Source organism: Tamandua tetradactyla, chromosome 1, assembly GCF_023851605.1.
Source record: "Tamandua tetradactyla isolate mTamTet1 chromosome 1, mTamTet1.pri, whole genome shotgun sequence".
Lineage (NCBI taxonomy): Eukaryota > Metazoa > Chordata > Mammalia > Pilosa > Myrmecophagidae > Tamandua > Tamandua tetradactyla.
This window is the reverse complement of record NC_135327.1, coordinates 163,397,753-163,413,317: the sequence shown is the minus strand read 5'-3', so window position 1 is coordinate 163,413,317 and position 15,565 is coordinate 163,397,753. Positions and strand designations below refer to the sequence as shown.

At 35.4% G+C, this 15,565-nt stretch overlaps 1 protein-coding gene across 14 annotated transcripts in view; it reads left to right on the top strand.

Moving 5' to 3' along the window:
• CADPS2 (calcium dependent secretion activator 2) overlaps positions 1–15,565 on the top strand; it is a 617,203-nt gene that overhangs the window by 165,706 nt on the left and 435,932 nt on the right. For all 14 annotated transcript variants that reach the window (XM_077120033.1, XM_077119365.1, XM_077119348.1 and 11 more), the window contains one exon: positions 2,926–3,039. In XM_077120033.1, coding sequence (XP_076976148.1) covers positions 2,926–3,039 — 114 coding nt within the window. The remainder of the gene's footprint in view (positions 1–2,925; positions 3,040–15,565) is intronic.

The following is a 15,565-nucleotide window of genomic DNA, read 5'->3' as shown; positions in this document are numbered from 1 at the left end:
AAGCAGCCTTTTGGAAAACAGGATGGGGCACTGTGGACCGGCCACAGGACATGGGGTGGGGAGAAGGGGACGGATTCCAAAGATATTTCAGAGGCAGAGCCCCCCAGGAGTTGCTGATGAATTATATACCTGGGGGCGCAGCGGGGGACCGGCGGCAGGGCCAGACGAGCCACAGATACGTGCCTCTCGCGCGAGGTGCCGGGACTTTGCTCCCTGCCCCGTGGAGGTCCGCTCTCCGGGCAGAATGCATTTTTACTTTTAAGTTTTAAACCACCTGAGGATTTGGAGCCATGTTTAGAAAGGTCTTTCTCACCCCAGTGTTTAAAGGAATTTTCCCATTTTTTTCTTCTAATACCTTTATCGCATCATTTTTTACATTTAAATTTTTTATTCATTTTGAATTTATTCTGGTGTATGGGATGAATTATGGTCCAATTTAATTGTTTTCCAAATGCATACACAGTAATCTAACACCATTTATTCATTAGACCATTGTTTCTTGATATGATGTGTATAAAGGCATTTTAGAATACATTTCTCATTGTGTTTGGATCTATTTCTTGTGTCAGTTCCATTAGTCTCTTGTCTGTTGGTGTACAATATAGATTATTTTATAAACAAATAGCTTTTGGGAAATTGTTCTGTCTGACAGGTTACCCGACTGCTTGGTTTTAAGTTTAATTTCTTTTTTCCTTCCTGTCTCTTTTATGTGAAAATGCTAGACCTTATATTTATGCTAATATATATCCATTTGTTGATTGTTTACATATCTCTATAATATTTGCTGTCATTGTATATATTTTTAATGTAGCTGTGCTAATTTTAATGCATAAAAAAAATTGAAGTCATATTTAGCCAGGTGGCTCTGCCTTGTTTTGTGAACTACACAGATTTTGTTGGATTTTCCAAGAAGATGGCTTGCTCAGGTCTCCTTTCCCTTATTCACATCCATGACTTTTCCATACCATAATTATAAAAAAGTAAGCTACTGTTACAAAAGCTAAGCTTTAACACTGACGAAGAAGAAATTGCAGAAATGGTATTTTAGATGGTATTTTGAAGAACAAAATGCCTTTGACTTAAGAAATTTGGAGAAGTACATCGGTTCTAGGTTTTCAGTGATACTTATTTTATGTATTAAGTGAAGGAGTTAGACTAAATGATCTTTGAGTTCCTCTCCATTTCATTGCCATACCCACTTGCATTTCCACTGTTACTTTACCTGGAAACTTGGGTTGCAAGTTGAAGCCTTTCTTGGCTGTCCTGGGGCTTGGCAGCTAAAGTGCTCTCAGGTGCCTCACTCTCAGCAGTTGCTGTCCCATTTTCATCTGGTCCCTTTTGTGAACCAGGCTGAGAAAGTCATACACTTAATTTGCCTTGCTAGTACACACATACAAAAAGTCCCCGCTTTCTTTCTCTTACTGTTATAGAAAAGAAGATTGTGATGGCGATGTTCCTAGATTTTGGCTTGGTTTAGTTTCTCCTCAAATGAGGGAGATAATCTTAAGAGAGAAAGGTCCTCTTTCTCCACTGCTCAGGGCAAGAGTTTTATTTATTTATTTTTAACCTGGGCATAATAGTTTCTTTATCAGTGTGTTACCAACAGCAGCAGTTCCTTTACAAAACTGTCTAGTTTGTTAAACTCCTAAATAAAATCCATTTGAAAGAGCGTGTCTGTCTTATGTTTGAATGGCATTTTAATAAGACTTTTGAGCAGATTTAAATGTATTTCATAGTCAACCTTCTTTTTGAAGCCAAATCATACCAGTTTGTTTGGTTTTTCTAATCCTTTAATCATTTTATCCTCGGTGTGTTTCCAAATGCTTCCAATCTCTCTATGGAATACATAACTGTGTTGAAGTCTTTAATAGAGTCTGATCAGGAGAGAATAAAAATGGAAGGATCCACTCCATTGCTGTTTCTTATGCATCTCAGAATTTGTTGTTTTTATCCCCAAGACTACATTTTCCTTTCTCTAGTTAAGCATTAAAAAAAAAAAAAAAGCTTCAGCAGAACCTAAAATGCCCTACCTCTTGTAAAAGTAGGGCTGACTTCATGGACATAAATGCTCGATTTAATGCCCTACCATTGCTATCTTCAAAGTCTTAATTTTTAAACAAATAGCTCTACATTTTCATTTTGTATTTGGCCCCACAAATTATGTAGAAAACCCTGCTTGTAGTTGATGATTGGAGGATATGTTGCTAAGCCATAGCCCATGTCTAACCTACTGTCTCATATTAATTATGATAAAATGAGACCCAGGATAAAGAAATCTGGTTTTAAACTTGCATTCCTCTCCTGGGTTCACTACTCTTCCCATTATATGCTTGAAGATGTACACACCGCCCAGCTCCTGCTTCTTTATTTCTTGTAGTATCTTTTTGAATTTCTCTCCTCCTTATCATTCCTTCACTTATCTCAGCTTAGGCACTGAGGTATGTTTGTTCATGGAACCCAAACTTTTGGTAGCCAACAGAAGATCATTTTACAGAGTCTCTTCTCTTCTTTGTAGTCTTCCCTCCTATGACTGCTTGTCAAAGGCTGACCACCAAGAATGTTTGTCCTCTCTCTGCTTACTCTGTTCATGACAGCTGGCACTTTTGCATAACAGTCAGTTTCTCAACCATATTTTAAATTTTTTCCTATTTGTGCAAAGGGACTGGGGTGATAATAACAGGAATTCCATCTGTGGGTAGAAATTTAGACTCCATTATAATATTAGGATTCTACAGTACAGTGACTTGGAAACATTTTTAAATTGAGCCATAAGTAAGAGTTGTAGGAATTTTTTGTTTTATTTTTCTTTTCCATAAGGTTGATTCTAAGTATCAAATCTGACGTAACTAGCAAATGTAGCTTTTAAGAATCATTGCATTTTATGAATTATCTAATTTATCAGCTAATGTCCTGTTTTCCTTGCAGCTTAACAAGCAACAATTGCAGTTACTGAAAGAACGGTTCCAGGCTTTCCTCAATGGGGAAACCCAAATTGTAGCTGATGAAGCATTTTGTAATGCAGTTCGGAGTTACTATGAGGTAAGTTTAAAGAGTACTGTTTTTGTTATTCTAATGCTTTTTAAAAGGTTTTTTTTATTTTTTTAAATGACTTTCTCAATTTAGACTGTTATAGAAACTTAGGCTAGGGATACTCTGAGTTTGCAGCCTTCCTAAAAGAATTGTCAGTTCTGTTTTGCAATTTAAAAATTTTAATTCCACAGTCTGATTTTGAGAGATAAACAGGACTGGAGATTACTCACATCTTTTGAGAGTAGTAGACTGTTTAGAAAAATCTTCTGGGAGTGATTGAAATAGCTGAGGAGTATAGCTATCTTTGGGTTCATATGTCTAAATTATCCCTTTTTAATCTGTATTTCAATAGTAAATTGCCCTCTTATACCATTGTGTCCCTTAGCTTTGTAATAATTAAGGTCGATAAGTAATTTCAATAGAATAAATTGAATTTTCTTTTATTCCTAAAGGAATACTGTGGCCAATATCACATTTCTTATAAACAAAAGTATTTACACATGGCCATTAACTGCTTCGGTGAGTTGCCAGTAAATGTTAAGTTTAGAGAGTTCCCTTTTTTCCTGAGCATTTCAGAATCATTTAGGAGAATAGGTTTCTTCTGTTGTGCAGATACTGTGATCCTTTCAGCTGAAGAACCAGACATGCAAATGTATATAACTAGTAAAAGTAGAAAATGTGGAGATGTAGAGAATGTCTTTGTATGAAAAAAATAGAATAACTAGATGTATAGGTAATTGGTTAGCTTTGTATTTCATTGATGTTGTGCATCAGAGGCTATGGAATGTAATCTGGAGAATGTTTGCATTACCCCAAGCCTTGGTCTATATAACGAAGTATAAAAGAAGCCTTGCTTACCAAAAAGGTGTATGACATGAATCTCGTAGCTATTGTAGTTATGTTTGTCTGACTAGATCTTAACAAATATAGGACATTACCTTTCATCTTGTTAGATTCAGGGCTTACATTTCAAATCCTCAGGCTTTGAATCTTAAGAAATAAAATGTAGGGTCCTGTGCTTCCATCATATCATAAAATCAAAGAAAACCCAAAAGTCTGTGTTGAGAATGAATGAAATATGGCTCAGGAAAATAATTTGTATAAAAAGAGGTAAAATTTTAAATAAAAATGTAGGCGTAGTTTTCATTTTGATAATTGTACAGATACTCTAAGATGGTAACATTAGAAAAACTGAAAGTAGGTGAAGGATATATGGGAACTCTCTGTCCTAACTTTGCAACTTTTGTGTAGTCTAAAATTATTCCAAAGTTTTAAAAAAGTAAGATGTGATGTGGCCACTGCTTGGTAAGGATACATATAAATTGTGTTAGTAAAAATATTGTGAATGTAATGATGGAGAGTTTTTCCCTATTGTATCCTCTGTGAGTATTGTGTTCTCATTGAGGGACCACATACAAATAAAAATGTGTGGGCAAACTTAAGGTTTTAAGGTTTGAAACAGCATATATAGCTTACTTGGAGGAAATAGACAGAATTAGCCTGGAGACAGGTTAAGCTTATGTTGTCTGAGCTCCCAAGAGTAAAACTGGGACTAGGATAGAAGTTGAGGTGGGGAAGATCTCAACCTAATATCCCCAGAGTTTGGTTGCACAGCCCAAGCACGGAAAGGACTGATGACCTCAGCATCACTGGAGGGAAGTTCTGGCTCTGCCTTACAATCACCTGGGAAGCATCATGCACAGACAAGTCCCAGTGCTCTGTTCGGGGATTTCTGAATTGAAACTATACTTTTAAAAGCTCCTGCAGATGATTCTACAACAACTGGTAGATTGCTAACCAGTGAAATTTGATTTGTTGGGATTGTCATAGAAAAAGATGTAAGCATTGAAAAGATAGTTTGACTAGGTGACCAAGGGTTTTCTATTTTTTTAGTAATATTTCTAGCCAATTTCATCAGACTATATCCAGAATGTCTTTGTGCAACCCTCAAGGTGCTGTTCAGATTTATGATAGTAAATAATCTGTCTATTAAAGCTGCATTCCTGTTTTGCACTTGGGGAGTTATTATTTTCCAGGTAATACACAGCTGATTCTCAATAAATTCTTGAATGAATGAATAAATACATTTTATGGGAAAAATGCACAAGGTAGAAAAGCTGCTTCTCATTTTTTAAATGAACGTCATTTCCATTTTGGAAATTACATTTTATACACTTTACTATGACTAATAATGCTTAGTTCTTTCTACTATTAATTATTACCTTTAAGTAGTATATTTCTCATCACTTACAGAGAAATATCTACTGCTAATTTTTTTCTCCAATATCTCTTTATGGTAAATAGTATAGACATCATTAATCACAAATTTTAATATGAGTGTTCTCAATTTCATAGTTTTGTTTTTTCTTAAATATGCCAGATATATCAGAATCATTGTTAAGTTTTCATGTTTCTTCTAACATCAGATTCTGTGATTCTGTGATCATTTTTGGTTTTAAAAGTCTTTTGAAGCATATTTTTAAGGAGATATTATGTATTGTTTGCTGAGTATGGCTGTTTTCAACTGATGATCTATCAGATACAATTTACTCAATTCTTAGGTTTTAGTAGCCTTTACCTGGGCTAGTCATTTCTAACCATGGAATATATATGAAAAATCCTAATAAATGTGCATTACCGATATAATTGAAAACATATCTTTCTATTCTTGGAATACAGATTCTTTTAAAGTCTGTTTGCTATCAATTTTTTCTCTCAGTTTCATAAATGCTGTTTTTTGAATGATTTTATAAATAGCTTCTTTTCCTCTTAGTTGCAGGTGTTTATTTTCTGTGAATAACTAAAAGAATTTTGTCTATTCTTCTATAACTTACTTCTTCAGATAATTGATTTAATTTACTTCTCCTTAATACCTGGGATCTTAGTATGAGATTCAAATATGTTTTTTTCCTTTCTAGGTTATTTCAAAAAAAGATTTCTTCAGAGTACATTCATTTTCTTTTAAAGGAAAATAATTTCTTTCGGCTGGTTCATGACAGGATTAGGTCTTTCTAAGTGTTTAATTGTGGTGTCCTTTTGGGTGTGTATGTGCATATTTCTGTCTTTATGTACCTATATGCCATTTCAATAGGATTTACTGTGGAATACAGTAAATTAAAAAGATTACAAAAAAAAGATTACATTCTTAAATTTTGGGGTTCAGAAACTTTCTAGTTTGCTATTACTTTAGGAATGTTTTTTTTTGCATGAGCAGTCTCCAGGAATCTAACCCTGGTCTCCAGCATAGCAGGAGAGAACTCTGCCACTGAGCCTCTGTTGCATGCCCTAGGAGTACTTATTAATAGCAATAATGTATCTTTGGTTAGAGGAAAAATAAATTTTAAAAATGAGGAAAAGAAATAAATATTGCCTATAATTCCAATATCATTAAAGGAGATAGCACCTTTTAAAATTTGGTCTTTTTCTATTATGTATAAAAAAAAATGGAATCATTTTTATTTTTAACATAATATTATGTCATGAGCATTCTTTAACATCAGCTGTTCTCCATAAACATGGTTTTAATTGGTTGCATAATAGACCATTCTATGGCTATATCTAAATATTATTTAATAAATTTATATAATAAATTTTTAAAAATTTAATAAATTTCTAACTATTAGAGACTTTTCCTCTATTTTTAACTAATAAAAAATATGAGATTTATTCATTCATATGTCTAAATTGGTTCATGCTTGATAAATTTCCGCAAGTGAAATTCTTAGATTATAGGAGATGAGCATTTTTCAGTCTCTTTATACCGATTGCCAGTTTGCCTCTAGAAAATAAGTAGCATACCAGTATATGAGTGCCATTTTTTTTCTGCACACTTAGTATTATCAGAAAATACATGCCAACTGTTAGATTCGCTTAGTTTTATTGTACTGTTAGAGAGATTGAACATTTCCATGTTTGTTGGTCACTCATATTTCTTTTCTTGTGAATTACCTATTTATATCTTTTGTACATTTTTCCACATAGATGTTTGTCTTTTAAATCCTTATTCATAACTACTTTTTTTGTATACCAGGAAGACAAAAAATGATATTAATCCTTTTGCATACTATTATCATTTTCTTCAATTATTTTTTCCTTTTATATCCTTTTTTGCTTCTTTACCTCTGAGATTATTTTCTGTTTTAGTAAACGGAAGTCATGTTCACATTTCAAAGAGTAAAAGCCCTGTTTTCTTTTCTTTGCATTCTGTTTTCTTATTCATAAACCATTAGTGGCAGTGTTTGGCATCATACTCTCCCCCTGCTCATTCCAGCTACCATGCCTGTTGGATTAGTAGCTATGTGACTTCCTTTCCACCCGAGTGTAATATGTTGTGACTCATGTTGTTGTTGTTGACACTGTCTCCTCATCTGTAGAAAGTGGATGATGATCTCTAAAAGTCTTTCCAATGGCATGAGTCTCTGAGTGTTAATTAAAAAAAAACACTCTCCTGTTCTTTGTCTCTCTTTTCCATGTACTCCTGCATCCCCAAATTATAAAGAATAAAACAAAAAAGGAGCATGGCTTCAGACTATACCTTCAGGAAAAATCTCCAGACCATAATTTTATATATATTTGTGTAAAAAAATGAATATATTGCTGTTACTTCATAGTTGAGAAGATGGAGGAACTTGACTTGAGAAGTCAGATTCTTCTTAAGGCAGTTGGCTGTGTCTGCTCCTGTTTCCCACCACCAGCAATCATTTTGGTATCATCCTCTGCTTTTTATCCACCTTCTTCCCCTGACATTATGCCCCAATTCTGAATATTTATTTAAAAAGTAAATGCAGTTGTTTAATAGATGGATTATGGAAATGGAGAGCCCTTTATGGTATATTTTTTGTTTCATTTAATTACCTTCCTTTGTTAGAATTAGGTACAGTGTGAGTGCTACTTAGTGTATGCGTGTGCAAGCTGGAGGGTGAGGGGCTGAGAATATCTCTAATAAAATACTTTGATGAACACTTCTTGGTATCATTTTACTTTGGAATAGAAAGACTTACTTTTTTTAATTCCAAAAGGCTGTTTGGCCTGTCATATCTCTTTTAAACTTTGAAATAATGGCATGGAAAGGCCTTTATTTTCTTAGTGAATTTAGTGAATTGATGATTGCTAAATAAACCAAGATTGGCAGCCTGTGGTACAGGTGGAGAGAAAACAGGTCAGTACATTCATTGCTGAAATCCAGTAACCAGTAATGAGAAATGAGGTTTTAAATTTGCAATGAGTTTTGTGGATCACATTGTATTTGTTATTTTTACTATTAGCCATTTTAGTTCACATCATATTTTCTTATATGCTAAGGTTGACATTTTAAATTAAGTATGCTTATAAGAATTTGGAAAATGTGTTTTCATAACTGAGGTTCCTATTTCTATTTAGTGTAGCTTGGTTTATGCTCCTGATTTGTGTATTTTGTAGAGCCACCTGCATTCTTAATGTCATCCATTTTATTATGAAAACTGGATAATCCAGGGTTTTAGAATTTTGTTATGTGATGATAGCTGAGGAAATCATCTTGTTTGAGAATTTTCCTCCTCTTTACCTGTTTTCTGAAGAAACTGAGGTTGTGATTTTTCAAGCCTCCTCATCAAACTTGTGGCAGAGGGCTGCAGTAGACCTCTATTAACTCTTTATCTTCTCTTTCTTCTGCTTTTACATTCTTATAAAATTATACTAGATCTTTTCAGGAAGGCTGTGTGTGAGTAGACCTAGTGCCAGTTCCCAGTTTATTTGACCAATGATACGGACGAATAACTAAAGCCAAGTAGCCAGAAAAAGCAGAAGCACCTGCTACTTTACCTCAGTGTAGCATTCTCTAGTGCCTGTATCAACTATAGAGTGCTAGTTTAGGGTCAACACAGTATGCGGGTAAAGACATTGACAGAGCAGATGTGCCTATTTCTATGCTGTGTCATAGTTTTTTTATAATTATGCCTGACACCACAATTCAGAAAGAGTCTTCACCTAAAATATCTGTTTATAATATATATGTATGTATGTATATATATATATATGTATGTGTGTGTGTGTGTGTGTGTGTGTGTGTGTGTATATATATATTTTTTTTTAATTTAAGTGTGTCGTGATGGCTATAATGTCAACATGGCCAGGTCTTGGTGCCCAGTTCTCTGGTCAAGCAAGCACTGGCCTAAGCATTACTCCAAGGACATTTTGTGGCTGGTTTATAAACCGGAAGTCTGGTTTATTAATCATCGGTCAGTTGATGCGTCTGTGGCTGATTACATCTATGATCTACTAAGGGTGTATCTCTGGCAAATGAGATAATCCAGTCAGTTGGGTTTGATCCAATCAGTTTAAGACTTTTAAGGGAGAAGAGAGAATTTTCACTGCTTCTTCAGCCAGTGAGCATCTCCTGTGGAATTTGTCAAGACCCTTCATCAGAGTTGGCAGCCTGGCCTATGGATTTTGGACTCTTATATCCCCATGGTTGTGTGAGACACTTCTATAAATCTCATATTTACAAATATCTCCTGTTCCGTTTCTCTAGAGAACCCTGACTAATATATTTGCTTATTGACATTAGTAAACTTATAGTTGCTTATTAAATTTAGCAACACCCCCTTGAATATTAAATTAATATTACTGAGTTGACATGGGAATTAGTCAATTTATTTAACTCGGAGAGATGTAATTTTTTGGATGGTGCATGGTCCGAGAATTGAACCTGGGTCTCCCATATGGAAGGTGAGCATTCTACCATTGAACCACCCGTGCACCGTCAGATGTAATTTTTAATGCTATTTTATTGAGATTTATTCACATACCATATAATCATCCAAGGTAAATAATCACTAGTATACGATATCATCATATAGTTGGTTTCATCACCACAATCAATAGTAGAACATTTTCATTACTCCAAAAAGAAGAAATAAAAATAAAAACAAAAATATGAAAGAATACTCAAAACATCCCATACCCCTTATCTCCACCCCGTTATTTATTTATTTATTTTCTCTTTATTTTCTTACTCATCTTCCCATACACTGGATACAGGGAGTGTCAGTCACAAGGTTTTCACACTCACATGGTCAAACCATGAATGCTGTATAACTGTATACAATCTATAGAGCTATATGTACAGTCATCTTCAAGATTCAAGGCTACTGGAGTACAGTTCAACAACTTCAGATATTTCCTTCTAGCTATTCTAATACACTAAAAACAAAAAAGGAATACCTATATAATACGTAAGAATAACTTCCAGAATGACCTTGTGATTATATTTGAAATCTCTTAGCTACTGAAAGTTTGTTTTGTTTCATTTCTTTGCTTCATATTGGAAGCAAAGAAGACTTTCTCAATCCCATGATGCCAGAGCCAGGCTCATCCCTGGGAGTCATGTCCAACAAAAGAAGGGTAGTGAGTTTATTTGGAGATTTGGCTTAGCGAGAGAGAGAAAGAGAGGCCACATCTAAGCAATGAAAATGGTTCTCTGGGTCATAATTATAAAAAGGATTAACTTCTCCTTTGCAAAAATATGTTTCATAAGGGCAAGCCACAAGATCGAATTCTTGGCTTAATAAGTTAGGAGTCTCTAATGCTTGAGAAAATATCAGGAATTCATCAGGTGGGGAAGTTTAATATTCCACATTTTTCCCCAGTCCCTCAAGGGGACTTTGGAAATACTTTATGTTCTTTCCAAATTACTCTGAGATTTATCATGGTAATGTATTAATCTGTATAAGATAACAAGATCTCATTCCCTATTCAAGGTTCCATGTAATTATGTTGTTTGAATAAAGTGACCACGCAGCTTAAATTAGATAGTGTGCTACAGGAAATATAAATTCTGTGCCAGGTATCTTTTCCTTTGGTCTCACACAGAAGCTGAAATTTTAGAACAGTCACTATCATCCTTTACCATTTAGTCTGATTTACCCTAGTCCTAACCAAATTAACTTTATTTATGTATCTAATTGAAATCTGATCTCTTTTTCAACTTCTTAACAGTTGTTGTATGGAGTAATGCCGACTTAAATAGCTGCTGAAATCTAACTGAGTCTCAGGGGTCACACAGATACCCAAAGTTCCATAGAATGGCAAGGTTATATACAAAAAGCTCCACATCTCAGAAATTAGAAATAACAGTTAAAACTCAGGAATATTTATGGTTCATGTAAGAGCTTACATGTAGGAACCTTTACAGTAAGCCTTATTGAACATTCTATATTCCTTAATCTTCAATTCCCAGTTTCTGTCCACATTCTATCCCCTGATAAGCTATGCTCTCAAATTCACTTTTCAGAGATTGCACATTATAGTTAGTCCATATTAGTGAGGCTGTACAATATTTGCCTTTTCGTTTATGGCTTATTTCACTCAACATAATGTCCTCAAGTTTCATTCTCCTAGTTGCGTGACTCATAACTTCATTCTTTCTTGCATCCACTCATTATTCCATCATATCTATGCACCACAGTTTGCCCTTCCATTCATCAGTCCATGTACCCTTAGGCCACCTCCATGCATTGCAACTCGTGAATATTACTGCCATAAACACCAGTGCGCAAATGTCCATTCATGTCCCTGTTTTCAGTAATTCTAAGAATATTCCTAATAATTAGGTTCCCGGATCATATGGTAACCCTACACTTAGCTTCCTGTGGAACCAGCACACTGCCCTCTAGAGGATCTGCACCATTCTGCTTCCCTACCAACAGTGAATAGTTACTTCTCTCTCTCTCTCCACATTTTTTCCAAAATTTGTATCTTTCTATTTCTTAGACAGTTTTATTCATGCACTATACAATCCGTCCTAAGTAAACAATCAGTGGTTCCAGGCATAATCCCATAATTATGCATTCACCACCACAATCTATTTGAGAAATGTTCCAGTCTTCCACAAAGAAAGAAGAGGAAAAAAAACATGGAGAATTAAAAAAAAAGAAAAATCATTGAAAAAAGAATCCTCCTGTGGAATTTGAGCCTTTCCTGAATCTCCTTTATTATATCTCTCCATAGCCTTCTTTTATATCACCCTCTTATTGACATTTAGCTTTGATATATTTCCTTGATTACATTTAATTGAAGCATATTACAGTGTTACTGTTTACTCTAGACTCTAATTGGCATTGATTGTATTTTTTCCATATACCATCCCATTTTCAACACCTTGCAATGTTGCCATTCACTTGTATTGTCTCATGTAAAGACTTCTTATGTTTGTACATTTAATCACCATCACTTGTTTTCCTATCTGAGTTAGTGCTTCCTTTGGTATTTCTTGTGTAACAGGTCTCTCCTTTACAAACTCTTTCAATCTCTGTCTGAAAAAGTTTTAAATTTTGAAAGACAGTTTTGCCAGATATAGAATTCTTGGTTGACAATTTTCTCCTACAGTGTCATAAATATATTATACCACTACCTTCTCACCTCCGTGGGTTCTGTGGAAAAATCCACAAATAGTAATATCAAGCATCTCTTCTATATGGTGGATAGCTTTTCTCTTTTTGCTTTCAGAATTTTCTGTCCTTGATGTTTGACAGTCTGATTAGTCAGTGTCTTGGAGTAGGTCTATTTGAATCAATTCTGTTTGGGATGTGCTGTGCTTCTAATTTTCTGTCTTTCTTAAGAAATGGGAAATTTTCAGTAATTATTTCCTCTATTATTCTTTCTGCCCCTTTTCCTTTCTTTTCTCCTTCTGGGGCAGCCATAACATGGATATTCATCTGCCTCATGTTGTCATTTTGTTCCTTGAGACCCTGCTTGTATTTTTTCATTCTTTGCCCTATCTGTTTTTTTGTGTGTAGGATTTCAGATGTTCTGTCCTCTAGTGCACTGGTCCTTTTTTCTGCTTCTTCAGACCCACTGTTGTCTCTATTGTATTATCTCTTCTGTTGCGCTTTTCATTCCCGTAAGTTCTGCCATTTACTTTTTCAAGCTTTCCAGTTTTTCTTTATGGTCATCCATAAGGAATGTGTTATTTATAGCCTTCATTTCTTTTGCCCTATATTCCCTCAACTTGATTTGATTTAGAAGGTTTGTTTGAACATCTTTAATTAGTTGTTTCAACTTCTGCATCTCTTTTGAAATGTTCTGTTTCTTTGGGACATATCTTCATTTGTCCTAGTATGACTCATAATATTTTATTGGTGTGTAGGTATCTGATTTCCTTGATTAGTTTGTTCAGGGAGTTGTTTTCACTCTTTTACCTAGGGTTTCCTTGTTAGCTTTGTTCTTTATCTGTTCTTTGGGATTCAGAACAACTGATTTGGACCACTAGCATAGCTTCTGCTTAACTGATTAACATTTTTCAGCTCTTGTTTTCTTGTTTTTGCCTGTGTGAATCTTATTTTTGAGTAGGTTCTCCCCAGGTATGATAGACTCCAATCAAAATTTCCTGAACCAGACAGGGCCAGGTCTCAAAAGGAGGTTGTAATCAGTAACAAGTTTCCCTGAGGATGAGACCCAACATGTTGTTAGACTTTCCTGTGAAGCCTATTGAGTCTGCGCTTTTACTATCCTTCCCATTAGGTAGCACTTGTCAGCCCTCAGCTTCTCACCAGTATAGAGTGGTGTGGTGCCTTTAATTCTCAGCAGCTCCTGTCCCTACCAGGAGGCTGAGTTAGAAGGTGGGCTTAAGCTGGTTCTGTTTTCTAGCCCCTAGGATCTGAATTCTCTAAATGAGAGATGCCACTTGTGCTGTGCCCCACCCTACTGTTTTCTTGGGGGAAGATGCACCATTTTGGATATTATCTCACAGACATACATTAACTCTGCCCTTGCCATTGCTGGCCAGTGCTGACAAATGAAAATACCTGCGGCATTCTTTAGTGGGCTACTAAGAATACATTAAAAAAAAAATCTTCCTCAGAGCCAGTCCTCAGCCCCCCCTGGTTTGCCAGTCAAAAGCCAGTATTGGTACCTGGCTCTGTATGTCCCTTTCCTTGGGGCACAGCCCTTTTCTAGTATTCTGAGCTCAGCCAACTCCAGAATCTTCTTCTTTTTTTTCCCCATCAGGCTCACCTCCTCATTCTCGTGAGAGACCTCAGGATTCTTGCCATGCTTGTTCTGGATTTATCTGTGCTTGGAGCTTATATTCAGCAGTCCAGATTTGCTAATTAATATTGCATTTGGAACTAGATTGAGCCCCCTTCCCTTGCTCCTAGTAAAGACTGCTCCTTTTTTCCCCACAGTGAAATGTCTCCTAATCAGCCTGCTGTGTAGTGGCGGGGGTAGGGGGTAATGAGAGGGGGTGCCAACCTCCACGATCTAGGAGACTTACAGTTCTGTGCCACTATCTCGACTTTCCACCTGTTCCAGACTAGTGTACAATGTGTGTCTGATCATGGAAAGCCCCTAAACAGTTCCAGACTTCCTGGCTATTTACTAACTGCCTTGGAGGACTAACTAAATTCCATACCTCCCTACTTCACCCTCTTGCCCCACTGCATATACTTATTTTTAATGGAATGTTATAGGTATGAGACTATTAGATACTCTTTGTACTTTAAACTCAGTGTCAGAAATGTCATAATTCCCTCAGGGAACAAGCCAAATTAGCGCTTAAAGGATCTTTGAGCAGTAGCTCTGCCTGCAGCTCTTTGATGCCCCACAGCACCCATTTGGTTTCAGGTTACATTCATAAGATTACTATGTCATTAATCAGGAAATGCTTTCTAATTTTAGATGTCTTATTCTTTAAGAAGTTATTTAGTTCATTTATTTTACTTTAATTATCTCGTCAGCTTAAGGTTAAATAGCATTCTTTGAACACATATAGTTAGTTATCTACCTCATTAGGAAAACTATACCTTATGTGGATAGTTTTTGTATCAGGAAGTTCTTCCTAACTTTAGAGTTGGAATATTTCTTCATTATTTTTATTGTTAATCAATTCTCAGATGTTTCAGGGGTAAGCAATCCCATTTCCTTAACGCTCTTTGTGATCGAAAGTCATGAAATTCTGTGCTTGCTTTAATGTCACTTTCCTCATTCATCTTCTGTCTGCTTTACTCAATAGTTTTTTATCTTTAAGCTTCTATTTTTAAAGATTTCTCTCTTTTCTCTGGCTTCAGGAATGAGATCTTGAGAGAAAGCATATGTACCCTTGTTAGCACACATTGCAATGGATACTGTCTCACCTTGGAATATTTCAACCTTTTCTCTCCCATAGTCATAAAAATGGATAGAGGGCGGGCCACAGTGGCTCAGCAGGCAGAGTTCTCACCTGCCATGCCAGAGAACTGAGTTCAACTCCTGGTACCTACCCATGTAAAAAATAAAAATAAAAAAAGGACAGAAAAGGTTATTGAAAGCATAAAGTAGTAAGTAAACTCTGTACTATAACCAGCTAAGATAGTAATCTATCTGTTTTCTATTACATTATTGGTTTCGTTTATATAATTTAATTTCCTTAATGTCATCATCTAAAATTACTTATTAAAAGGCCTGTTTTATCTGGTACCATATAAAGTGCTAAAGATATGGCATGTACCATTTAACCCTTTGCAGTTTTAAAAAATTATTTATTTTTGTCACTGCAATTACTTCTAGAATAGAAAATCTTTTC